Source organism: Coenobita brevimanus, chromosome 3, assembly GCF_032717465.1.
Source record: "Coenobita brevimanus isolate Jiangsu-jjx chromosome 3, ASM3271746v2, whole genome shotgun sequence".
In the NCBI taxonomy this organism is placed as follows: domain Eukaryota; kingdom Metazoa; phylum Arthropoda; class Malacostraca; order Decapoda; family Coenobitidae; genus Coenobita; species Coenobita brevimanus.
Genome location: NC_136956.1, coordinates 20,766,874 through 20,779,769, shown reverse-complemented (window position 1 = coordinate 20,779,769; position 12,896 = coordinate 20,766,874). Strand labels below are relative to the sequence as shown.

Sequence of the window (12,896 nt, the reverse complement as noted above, 5' to 3'; positions counted from 1 at the left end):
CTAGGTTGAAAATTTTAATAGATATAATTCTGTTATATAATGCTGATGCAACTAATAATAGTAATCCATCCATCCATCATCCAGTCCTATGTTGCCCCATGAGGAGCGTAGAAGCCCAGGGCTAGGCAAGTTGGTCCTGACATTTAAGATGAGAGTGAATAATAATCTATCTATCTATCTATTGCCAGACGTCATAATCCCGTAAAGGGTGGCCATTTGACTCTGAGTTATTTGTTTTACAGGGAGGGGCACTAACCCTCCACCAACCCACTTGCTGACACGTAGGGAGCACGTATGGTTTGGTTATATGGTTACCACCCAGCGTTGTAAATGGTTTCTTGGCTTACAGGAAACCATTAGGCTTGTCACTCAATGTAAAGCCACCTGTAAAGGAAAGAAAAGCAATAAGAAATGACAGGAAAGATGGGAGAAATAGGAAGAGAGGAGGACAGGCACAGAAAAAGAATGATAAAGGCTAAGGAAGAAGTATGTATTATAATAATAATAATAATAATAATAATAATAATAATAATAATATCACTCTCATCTTAAATGCCAGGACCAACTTGCCTAGCCCTGGGCTCCTGTGCTCCTCAAGGGGCAATGTAGAATTAGATGATGGATGGATGGATGAATAATAATAATAATAATAATAATAACCATAACCCAGGGCGAGCATAATGTCAACAAACCACCACATCGGCACTAAACAAGCCTGTAGCGCAGCATCATGCCATAACTCAGCCACCTGGACCCCTTATAGGCCACCTTCATCACGCTTCTCTTGGTCACGGGGATGTTTGTTATGTACCGCCAGTAGCCGCAGTAAACTTGGCTGGAACGCTTGGGGAAAAACGTATTGCCTTCCCAGTTCACCATCGCGTAATCCAGGGTGCAGTCCCTGGAGTACGCCGTCCGTACTAGTAGGTAGTCGATTTTGATTTTCCGTTGCCCTGGAGCCTGTGTGGATGTGGTACAGTGTGGTTAAGTTTGGTACACATACATATACACATACATACATACTTATACACATACTGTATACACATATTATTACAAACACATATATATATACAGACACACAGACTGATTTGATTTTTCATTGCCCTGGAGCCTATGTGGATGTGGTACAGTGTGGTTAGGTTTGGTACACATACATATGTACATACTCACACACACACACACACACACACACACACACACACACATGGCAGTGGGTAAGTAGGCCAGTGAATACCTACTTACAACAATAACAGTAGCAGTAGGTAAGTAAGCCTGTGAATTCCTACTTACAGTAATAACACAGTGGCAGTAGGTAAGTAGGCTTGTGAATATCTACTTACAATTATTGTATAGTGGCAGTAGGTAAGTAGGCTTGTGAATATCTACTTACAATAATAGTATAGTGGCAGTAGGTATCGGAGTAGTGAGGGCGCGTCATGTAGTACGGGTAGAAGTAGGGTGTCCGAATGGTCCTTGGTCCTGAGCTGCTACTGACGAAGATGGTCTGTACGAGCGACAAGAGGTTAGATTAGGTCGGGGTAGGTCACAGCTGGTTAGAAGAAGTTAGGTTCGGTCATAGCTGTTTTTTCTTTATGTTAGAAAGAAGGAACCAAAGGCCAGGAGCCCGCAAACCATTCCTTCCAAGAAAAAATCAAAAACAATATAAAAGAGAGCCAAATTCAAGATCCATTCATTTTGAGATGCCAGGACACATTGCGCTTGAAAGACTGGAGATCATAGGAAGTAGGAAATATAAAGGGAGACAGTTCCAGAGTTGACCTGTTGCATAAATGAAAGACTGGGGTTAGAGGAGAATAGGTTAATTTACGACTGGATAGTAGAGGTCAGGTTAACTCAGACAGTGTTACTACATTAGGCTAGGTTAGGTTAGGTTAAGTTAGATGCGGCTGCCTAGGTCACATTAGGTGGGGCTGACCATCAAGTTTTCAGGTCACGATGCTTGACAAATTGATTATATATTAGAGGAGCTTTGTACTTACATGTGTTAGGAGTGTAATGCCGTATGGTAGTGAGACCTGGGCAGTAAAGGAAGAGGAAATTCACAGGCTCAAACATACAGAAATGACAGTGATTAGGTGGATGTGTAGTGCGTCCCTGAGTGCAAGGCCTGGGGGGGCTAGGTTTACGATGGAGGAGTTGAGAGGAAGGATGGGACTGGAGCGTATTGGTGTTGTGATGAGAAGGGGTAGACTGAGATGGTTTGTGATGAGGAGGGGTAGATTGAGATGGTTTGTGATGAGGAGGGGTAGATTGAGATGGTTTGTGATGAGGAGGGGTAGATTGAGATGGTTTGTGATGAGGAGGGGTAGATTGAGATGGTTTGTGATGAGGAGGGGTAGATTGAGATGGTTTGTGATGAGAAGGGGTAGACTGAGATGGTTTGTGATGAGGAGGGGTAGATTGAGATGGTTTGTGATGAGGAGGGGTAGATTGAGATGGTTTGTGATGAGGAGGGGTAGATTGAGATGGTTTGGGAGGAAGGATGGGACTGGAGTGTATTGGTGATGTGATAAGAAGGGGTAGATTGAGATGGTTTGGGAGGAAGGATGGGACTGGAGTGTATTGGTGTTGTGATGAGGAGGGGTAGATTGAGATGGTGTGTGGTGAGGAGGGGTAGATTGAGATGGTGTGTGGTGAGGAGGGGTAGATTGAGATGGTTTGGGAGGAAGGATGGGACTGGAGTGTATTGGTGTTGTGATAAGAAGGGGTAGATTGAGATGGTTTGGGAGGAAGGATGGGACTGGAGTGTATTGGTGTTGTGATGAGGAGGGGTAGATTGAGATGGTTTGGGAGGAAGGATGGAACTGGAGTGTATTGGTGTTGTGATGAGGAGGGGTAGATTGAGATGGTTTGGGAGGAAGGATGGGACTGGAGTGTATTGGTGTTGTGATGAGGAGGGGTAGATTGAGATGGTTTGGGAGGAAGGATGGAACTGGAGTGTATTGGTGTTGTGATGAGGAGGGGTAGATTGAGAGGGTTTGGGAGGAAGGATGGGACTGGAGTGTATTAGTTTTGTGATGAGGAGGGGTAGATTGAGATGGTTTGGGCATGTGGAGAGGATGGAGGATGACAACTGGGTGCGGGAGGTGAGAAGTGTGGACGCTGGGGGTGGGGTTGTAAGAGGCAGACTGAAAAAGACCTGGGACGAGGTCATAGAGTGTGACCTCAGGGATAAGGGACTGAATACGGAGGCTGCAGCATGGAAAGCCGCCATTAGGTGACCAACGCAGACAAATAGATGCTGGAACCTATATAAACGAAACGAAATGAGACTGGATCGTACCTTGTGGCATGAAGACTTGCGTGGTTTAACAGAGATGTCAAAACCGGCTCTGTTGATAGCCCGATCACTCTCAAACTGCAGGCTGAAGGTGCCGTGGGTGGTGAGACTTCGGGAGGGTGGACCGCTGCCGCAAAGACTGAGGAGGGAAATAAAGGAAGGAATAAAGGAAGCAGAAGTGTTAATTTTATTGTGTTATGTGATGTATTGTTGTTATTACTGCTTCTCCTGATCCATCTATCCATCAACTTGTCATTCAATTTCCATCCATAAACTACCTATCTATCTATCTATCTACCTACCTACTGTACACTGGAGGTCATAGGCAGTGGGAAATACAGACAGAGGAAGATAGTAGCAGAGTTGACCTGTTACATACATGATGGACTGGGTTAACTCCTGCATTAATGTGAGTGTGTGTGTGACAAATCTACAGAATGATAAAACACACACACCCACACACACACACACACACACACACACACACACCCACCTACCCACACTGACAGATAGGCACACACACACACACACACACACATATGCACCCACCTACCCACACTGACAGATAGGCACACCCACCTTCACACACACACACACACACACACATACACACACACGAGCAGCCGGAGAGAGAGGTCGTCCCAGGCATCGCTCCTAACCTTGAGTAGTTTCAGGAATTTTGTCTGTCCTGTCTCCTAGGGTCTTTCTTTAAATTTAAAATAATGAAAGTTGGTAGACTACCAAAAATGTAAAGATTTGTTGGCAACAGTATACATGAATGTTTGTGGCTTATTCGGTAACAGCTGTTTAGGTACTTTACCGGTACGTTAAACATGGCCGAAAATGTAAACAATGAGGGAATGGAATTTCAAGGATTTGATGCTAATACTAATGTCATGGACCTAGTGAAAACATTAATTATGAGGATTAGTGAACTCGAAAAAAAAGTAGAGAATCTAGTGATAAAGGATGTGTCAGGAAATACGGAAACCACCATACAGAGTCTAATCCAGTCCAACGAAACAGCCAACGAAGAGATTAAGAATTTGAAGAGGGAAAATGTTGAACTGAGGAGGAAACTTGAAGAGAGTACTAATAAAACGGAGAAGGTGAGTAATGTACTAGAAGAACACAAGGCAAAGTGGGCACACGTAGAAGAACAGAAAGAAGTGGTCAGCTTAAGAGAGATCATCCAGGAAGAAAGGGAAATGAACAAGAAAGAAATGGAAGAAAATGTAGTGAAAATACTGAAGAAAAAAAGAGAAAATAGTGAGAGAAACTGTAGAAAGGAACAGATGTGTGGTAGTATTTGGAAACAGGGAAAAGGAAGAAAAGGTTGGGTTCGCAAGACTCGAGAGAGACACGAACATGGTGAGAGAAATATTAGGCAAGATTGACCCCGAAGGAGACAAGTGGGTAAAAGAAATTGAGGAAGTAAGGAGGATAGGGCCTTATAAGAAAGGGGAAACAAGACCAATGAGAGTCAAGTTTACATCAGAAAGTGTAATAAATGAGATACTTAAAGTGACCTGGAAATTAAGCAAAGAGGCGGGGATGGAAAATATTATAATAAGAAAAGATCTGAATGAAGAAGGAAGAGAAGTTTTAAAATCATTAAAGGAAGAAGTAAAGGAAAAAAATGATAAGAGGACAGAGGAAGAACGTAATACTTTTTTTTGGAGAGTATTGGATATGAAAGTAAGGAAATGGTATTTAAGGAAATAGAAGTGAAGGAAACTAGGGGGGATGGTTGAGAAAGATCAGAAGTTGAGGAAGTGGTACGGACAGAGAGTAGGAGAGAAGAGGGTATTAATAATGTCAAAAATAATTTGAAGGTGATATATACTAATGTTGATGGTTTCATGTCGACAAGGATCGAAATTAATGATTTCTTGAGAGAACATGAACCTGATGTCATGTGCTTTGTAGAGACCAAATTAAGAGAAGATATTGATGTTCATTTGGGAGATGGTAAATACAAACTGTGGAGAAAAGACAGGAAAGAAAAAAAGGGAGGAGGAGTGATGATAGCAGTGAAGAACAACATAAATGTAGATACTGTGGAAATGGGAGAAGGCAGGGCTGAAGTGATATATATGAAATTAGAAACTGGAGAGAATGTTAAGAGAGATATGGCGGTAGTGTATGTTCCCCCAAAGACGAGAGCATGGAAGGATGACGAATACCATGAGATGTTGTCAGATATGGCTAGCTACTTGCAAAAAATAATTGAGAAAAGCAATAATATAATTTTGGTGGGTGACTTTAATTGTAAAGAGGTGAACTGGGAGGAATGGTACTCGGGAGGCGGCGAGGATTCGTGGGGTACTATGTTATTAAATATAATAATGAATAATGTGATGACGCAATGGGTCAAAGAAGAGACACGGTTTCGAGGTGAGGACACACCAGCAAGGTTAGATTTACTGTTCACCAAAGAACCCGATGTAATAGAATCATTGGAATATCTCTGTCCTTTGGGAAAAAGTGATCACGTGGTCATTGAGTTCCAGATGTTAATAGGAAACGTCGAGCCAAGAGACGAGCTTCATAGACAGGGAAGATACAACTTTGGCAAAGCAAATTTTACAGGATTGAGAAACTTTTTTGAAAATGCGGATTGGAGAAAATTCAGAAAAACAAGAGAGATACAGAGGAAGTGGGATATCTTTCTAGACCTCTATAATTTGGGAGTGGAAAAATTTGTACCAAGAGTAAGAGGGAAAGAAAACAGGAAAAAGGAGTGGTTTAATAGAAGGTGTATGATAGCCAAAAAGAGAGATAAGGCGTGGAACAATTGGAGAAAGAGAGGTAACGACAGAACAAAGGAAGAATATAAAAGAACAAGAAACGAATACACAAGAATACGTAGGGAAGAAGAAAGGAATTTTGAAAAAGGTATAATTGACAAATGCAAGGATGAACCCAAACTGTTTTATAGATTTGTTAATGGCAAACTGAAACAAAAGGAAGGAATCACCAAGCTGAAAGTAGATGGAGAGGTCTTTAATGATGCGGCAATGCAAGCAGAAATAATGAACAAACGTTTCCAGTCAGTTTTCACTAAAGAAAAGGAGCTTGTGGAAGGGGAGGAGTGATTAGAAATGTTCCGGTGATGAAAGATATAAAAGTGGAGGTGCAGGAAGTGTATAAATTACTGGAAACTCAAGATGTAAGGAAAGCCCCAGGACCTGATGGAATTTCTAATTGGGTACTGAAGGAATGCAGAGAACAACTGGCGGATAAAATTCACAGCTTAATTGTATGCTCACTGGAAGAGGGGAAAGTGCCAAAAGAATGGAAGAAGGCAAATGTGGTACCAATTTACAAGGGAGGAAACAGGGAAGAACCCCTGAATTATAGACCAGTGTCTCTAACCAGCATGGTCGCAAAATTGTGTGAGAGAATCCTGAAAGACAGATGGATAAAATATCTGGAAGAGATGAATATTTTGGCTGAATGTCAGTTTGGATTCAGAAGTGGAAGGTCATGTGTTTCAAACTTGTTGAGCTTTTACTCAAGAGCGATTGATGTGGTACAGGAGAGAGATGGTTGGGTGGATTGTGTGTACTTAGACTTAGAGAAGGCCTTTGACAAGGTACCTCATAAGAGACTAATGTGGAAACTAGAATATATAGGAGGACTAAAGGGGAAACTTCTGGAATGGATGAGAGACTTTTTGAGAGACAGACAAATGAGGACAGTAATAAAGGAAAAGATGTCTGGATGGAGGGAAGTAACAAGTGGAGTCCCTCAAGGCTCAGTGTTGGCGCCAGTAATGTTCCTGATTTACGTAAATGATATGGCAGATGGAGTGAACAGTTCTGCGAGTCTGTTTGCTGATGATGTAAAGATCTTGAGGAAGATAGAGGTTGAGGAGGATTGTAAAATACTGCAGGAGGATTTGGATAGGATACACAATTGGAGCCGGACATGGGAAATGAAATTTAATGTAAAGAAATGTAAAATATTGGAAATGGGTAAAAGTAGCAGGAGACCATCACTGAATTATTTTTTGGGTAATGAATTAATCACAAAAAGGAGAGAAGAGAAAGATTTGGGAGTGCTGGTCCAAGATAGTTTGTCACCAGAAAAGCACATTAACAAGATAGTTGGAGAGACTTATAAGCTCTTGACTAACATAAGAGTAGCATTTCATTATATGGATGAGGAAATGATGAAAAAATTGATAGTGGCCATGATCCGCCCCAGGTTAGAATATGCAGCGGTAGTGTGGTCCCCACACAAAAAGAAAGATATAAACAAGATTGAGAGAATACAAAGAACAGCAACCAAGATGGTCCCCAGCCTGACAGACCTGTCATACAGAGAGAGGCTGGAAAAACTGGATTTGCCTTCGTTACAGGAAAGGAGAAAGAGGGGAGACATGATTGCGGTGTTCAGGACCATGGTGGGAGTAGATAAAATTGACAAAGAAGATCTGTTTGTATGGGATAAGAGAGCAACAAGAGGACATGGAATAAAATTGAAAAAGTCAAGCTGCTTGAAGGATATCAAGAAATATAGCTTTCCTTACAGAAGTATAGACTTATGGAATAGCCTGGACAAAGAGATCGTCCAGTCTAAAAACTTAAACGAGTTTAAAGTTAAATTCGACTTATTGAGAAACAGCGACGGATACCCACGAGCATAGTACATTCCGTGTATATTACAATTAGGTATATTCTTAAATATTTGGAACGACTTAGACAAAGAGGTGGTGCATGAGAAAAACATTCATGTGTGTAAAGGTAGACTTGATAAATGTGGATATGGAGACAGGACAAAACGAGCATTGCTCAATTCCTGTATACTACAAATAGGTAAATACACACACACTGAAGGAAGTATCAGAGGAAATCTGTAGTAAAGATATAGAGGAACACAAAAGGTTAGGGAAATACGAGAAAAGCAAGACAAGACCTCTAAAGGTGACTTTCCAGAGTGTAAACACTGTGGAAGAGATACTAAAAAATGCAAAGAATCTTATGGAAAAAGAGGAGTTCAAAAATCTATCTATCTATCTATTGCCAGATGCCTCAATCCCGTTTGGGGTGGCCACAAACAAATCGCCTCCAAGTCGCCCTGTCCACCGCCATTTCACTGCCCTGCTCCCAACTCACACCCCCCTCTCTCATATACCTCTCCACCCCATCCCTCCATCTCATCCTCGGCCTCCCCCTCCCTCTTCCCCCCTCCACCTCACTCACATACACTCTCTTCGTCAGTCTTTCAACCTCCATCCTCTCCACATGGCCAAACAACCTCAGTGTGTTCCTCATAACGCTTCCTATCACATCCACATCCACACCACAACGCTCCTTTATATCCTCATTCGTCAGCCTGTCTCTCCACGTGACTCCACAGGCTCCTCTTAAATAACTCATTTCCACTGCTCTCACTCTTGACTTGTGTCCTTCCAACAATGTCCAAGCTTCACTTCCGTACGTTAGAGTTGGTATCACAATACTGTCATGTAGTAACTTTTTCACTTCCATGCTCACTTCCCTGTTTCTTATCACTGCTTTCAAAGAACCAGCAACCTTCCTTCCCTGCTGTACCCTTTCAAGCACTTCACCCTCCAAACCTCCATCCTTACTCATCACACTACCCAAATACTTAAACGTACTCACATTTTCCAATTCCTCACCATCCAACCTCGCTGTACATTCACTAACTTCACCTCTCTCAAAGACCATCACTTTACTCTTCCCTACATTCACCTTTAGATTCCGTTTCTTACACACTCTCTCAAACTCATCCACCAAGCCTTGCAGCTCCCCTTCGTCTTCACTCAACAACACAGTATCATCTGCAAACAACAGTACAGGGAGTTTCCAAACACTATCCTCTCTCACCAGGGCCACTCCAACATCCACTACCCTACCTTGTACCTCTTTTATTACCCCATCCATGTACAGATTGAACAACCATGGAGACATGACACATCCCTGTTTCAAACCAACTTTCAAAGAGAAAAATTCACTTAGTTCACCATCCACACGCACTGCAGCCTTCGCACCATCGTACATACTCTTCACAGCATTCAACAACTTCCCATCTACTCCATATATTCTTAACACTTTCCACAATCCTTGTCTATCCACCCTGTCATATGCTTTCTCCAAATCCATGAAAGCTGCATACAACTTCTTTCCCTTCTCTAGAAACTTTTCCACTAAAGATCTAAGAATGAATATCTGATCTACACAACCTCTTCCCTTCCTAAAGCCTCCCTGTTCTTCTCCAACTAATTTCTCTGTTCTTTCTCTAACTCTGTCTATAAGTATCCTACCATACACTTTTCCTATTATACTAAGAAGACAAATGCCCCTATGATTACCACACACTTCTTTTTCCCCTTTTCCTTTGTACAAGGGAATAATTATACCTGACTTCCAATCCTCCGGGACTCTACCTTCCTCCCAGGCCAATCTGCACATCTTCCACATCCATTCTACTACTATCTCTCCCCCATGCTTCAGCATCTCACCACACACTCCATCAATTCCTGGGGCTTTCCCCGATTAAACTTTCTTCATTGCTTCCACAACTTCTATCCTACTGATTTCTTCTTGTCTTCTCACCTCCCTCTTTCTCCCAGCCATTCCCCAGCCACTTATACTCGCATTACTTCCATCCTCTACGTTCAACAATTCCTTAAAGCGTTCTCTCCATCTGCTCACTTTTTCTCCCTTCTCCACTAGTAATCTACCATTTTTATCTTTCACTCCCCTGCTAACTTCACTTCCACCCTGTCTTACTCTTTTCACTTCTCTCCAGAACATTTTCTTACAGTCCCTCCACTTTACACTCAAATTCCTTCCAAATTCCTCATCCACTCTCTTCTTACTCTTTCTTACTAATCTTTTCACCTCTCTCTTTCTTTCCACATATAACTCTCTCTTCCGCCTCTCAACTTCTTCCACGCCCCTATTTCTCATCCATTCATTGTATGCTTTCTTCTTTTGTGCCACAGCCTGTTTCACCTCTTCAGTCCACCACGCTGTTCCTTGCACCCCCCTCCGTCTTCTCTTCCTTCCACACACCACATCACATGCTGCACATATTTCTTCTGTAAATATCTTGCACACACCTTCCACGTCTCCCATCTGCTCCCATTCATATTTGCCCAATCGTTCCTCCACTTCTCTCTTATACTCTGCCTTTTTCTCATCCTCTTGTAACCTTTCCACTCTCCTTGCAACTACTCCTTCCTCTTGTCTTTCCCTTCTTCTATTCATCCATCTTACTTGCATCCTAATTCTGGCCACCACCAAGTAGTGGTCAGAAAGTCCACTCCCCCAACCTCTATACACTCTTGCATCCTTTACACATCTTCGCATCCTTTCATCCACACACACATAATCAATCATTGCCTTCCTTTCATTCAGTTCACCACCCACCCTTCTCATCACTCGCCATGTATACCTGTGGATCATTTTATGCCTGAAGAGGGTATTGGCTATCACCAACCCCCTCCCAGCACAAATGTCCACTAACGCACTCCCATTCTCATCTATCTCAGCAGGCACACCCCACTCACCAACTATTCCATCCACCTTCACATTCCCAACTTTACCATTCATATCACCAATCAAAAACACTCTCTCATTCCTTCCAAACTTTTCCATGCACACTTCCACATTTGTCCAGAACTCTTCTCTCACTCTTCTAGCACGATCTTGCGTTGGTGCATGCACACACACAATCGCCCACATTTGTATTCCAACTTTCAACTTTACCCACACAATCCTTGACCCAACTGATCCATACTGTCTTATGCTCCTCTTCCATCTTTTACTCACAACTATACATACTCTTTCCTTTGCCCTCTCATTCTCACCTACTCCTGCATAAATACCCCATCCATACTTCCATTCTCTCACACTTTCTCCTCTCCATTTTGTTTCAGTTATTCCACATACATCCACTTTCGCACCCTCAAGCACCTGGACAATCTCTCTCTCTTTCACCTCATCATTCGCTCCTCTTACATTCCATGTACTCATTACCAAGTCCTTTGTCCGGTCTTGGGTCGTCATCGTTTGGTCAGTCCTTGTCCGAGGCTTCTTGTTTGTTTTTTTTAGTTAGTTGTTTTCCGGGGAGGGGCACTAACCCTCCGCCAACCCTTTTAGTCGCCTTTTACGACAAGCAGGGATACTGGGGGAGTATTCTTGAAAACCCCCCTACCCCCAGGGGAGGAAGCAAAAACAAAAAATGAGGGAAGATCAGAAGAGGAGAAGAAGAAATTTTTTTACAAAGTAATAGGATTGCAGGTACGAAAGTGGTACACAAACAGGATGGAAGAAAAAGGAGGAAGTTAGTAGAACCATGTCATGACAAGTATATAAACAAAATGATAAAGTTGATGTACTCAAATGTGGATGGAATGGTATCTAAATTACTAGAGATGAATGATTATGTCAGAGAAAATGAACCACAAATAATATGCCTAACTGAAACAAAATTAACACCAAGGATATCCAATGACATACTAAACTTAGAGGAATACAATATATGGAGAAGAGACAGAAATTTAAAAAAAGGAGGACGAATTATAATATTAACTAAGAAAAATCTAAAAGTCAATGAAATAAAACTAGATATACCATCACAAGTAGAACTGATTGCAGTAGAGATCTACACATCTGAAGGTAAAGTAATTGTAGCCAATTTGTACATGCCACCCAGATCAAACACATGGGAAAGAGATGAATATAAGGACCTGGCAGAGAGTACAATTCAGAGTTTAAGATCATTACTACATAAAATGGAAGAGAAATCAGAAAGAATTATACTAACTGGGGATTTCAATACAAATATAAATTGGAATACTCTAGATATAATTAGGCAAGAAAGCTGTTGGGACCAAAAGCTCCTGGATCTCGTGCAAGAGTTCTTAACGCAACATGTGAGGGAAACCACCAGAAAAAGAGGACTTGATGTACCTTCAGTGCTAGATCTAATATTTACTAGGCAAGAAAATGATATGGACAGTTTAATATATCACCCTCCACTCGGCAAAAGTGATCATGCAGTACTAAATTATAACTTCAGGATAGCATATGACATAGTAAACAGCAATGACAGTTACAAAAAGAGCCTAAACTATAAAAAGGGAAATTATCAAGACCTAAAGAAGTATTTCTTAGAAGCTGATTGGGAAAATGAGCTTAGAGGACAAGAATTAAATGCTGTATATAAAAAATTCTGTGAATTTTATGAAATAGGAGTCCAGAAGTACATCCCACAGCACAAAGAAGCAGATAAGAAAATACAGAAATGGTTCAATACAGAATATAAAAAATCAAAAGAAAGAAGAGATTTGTTGTGGAATAGATACAGAAGACACAATAGTGAAAAGGCGTATAATAATTACAAACAGGCAAGAAACGACTATACAAGAATAAGGAGGGAAGCCCAAAAACAGTTTGAGGAGGATATAATAAATAAAAGTAGTGATCAACCAAAGCTGTTTTACAGCTATATCAGAAGCAAAACCAAAGTAAAAGATATAATACAATCAATTACGGATGAGGGAATCACTTATACACAAGAGAAAGATATTTGTGAAGCACTAAATAAGAATTTC

At 41.5% G+C, this 12,896-nt stretch overlaps 1 protein-coding gene across 1 annotated transcript in view; it reads right to left on the bottom strand.

Annotated features, from left to right (window-relative positions):
- Positions 1 to 705: 705 nt before the first annotated feature.
- The window catches only part of LOC145393483 (protein SpAN-like), a 25,855-nt gene continuing 13,664 nt past the window's right edge, over positions 706 to 12,896 (bottom strand). Inside the window, exons 8-10 of the mRNA XM_080267599.1 lie at positions 3,305 to 3,440; positions 1,391 to 1,504; positions 706 to 960 (exon numbers count right to left, since the gene is read on the bottom strand). Of these exons, the coding sequence (XP_080123725.1) occupies positions 706 to 960; positions 1,391 to 1,504; positions 3,305 to 3,440 (505 nt within the window). The remainder of the gene's footprint in view (positions 961 to 1,390; positions 1,505 to 3,304; positions 3,441 to 12,896) is intronic.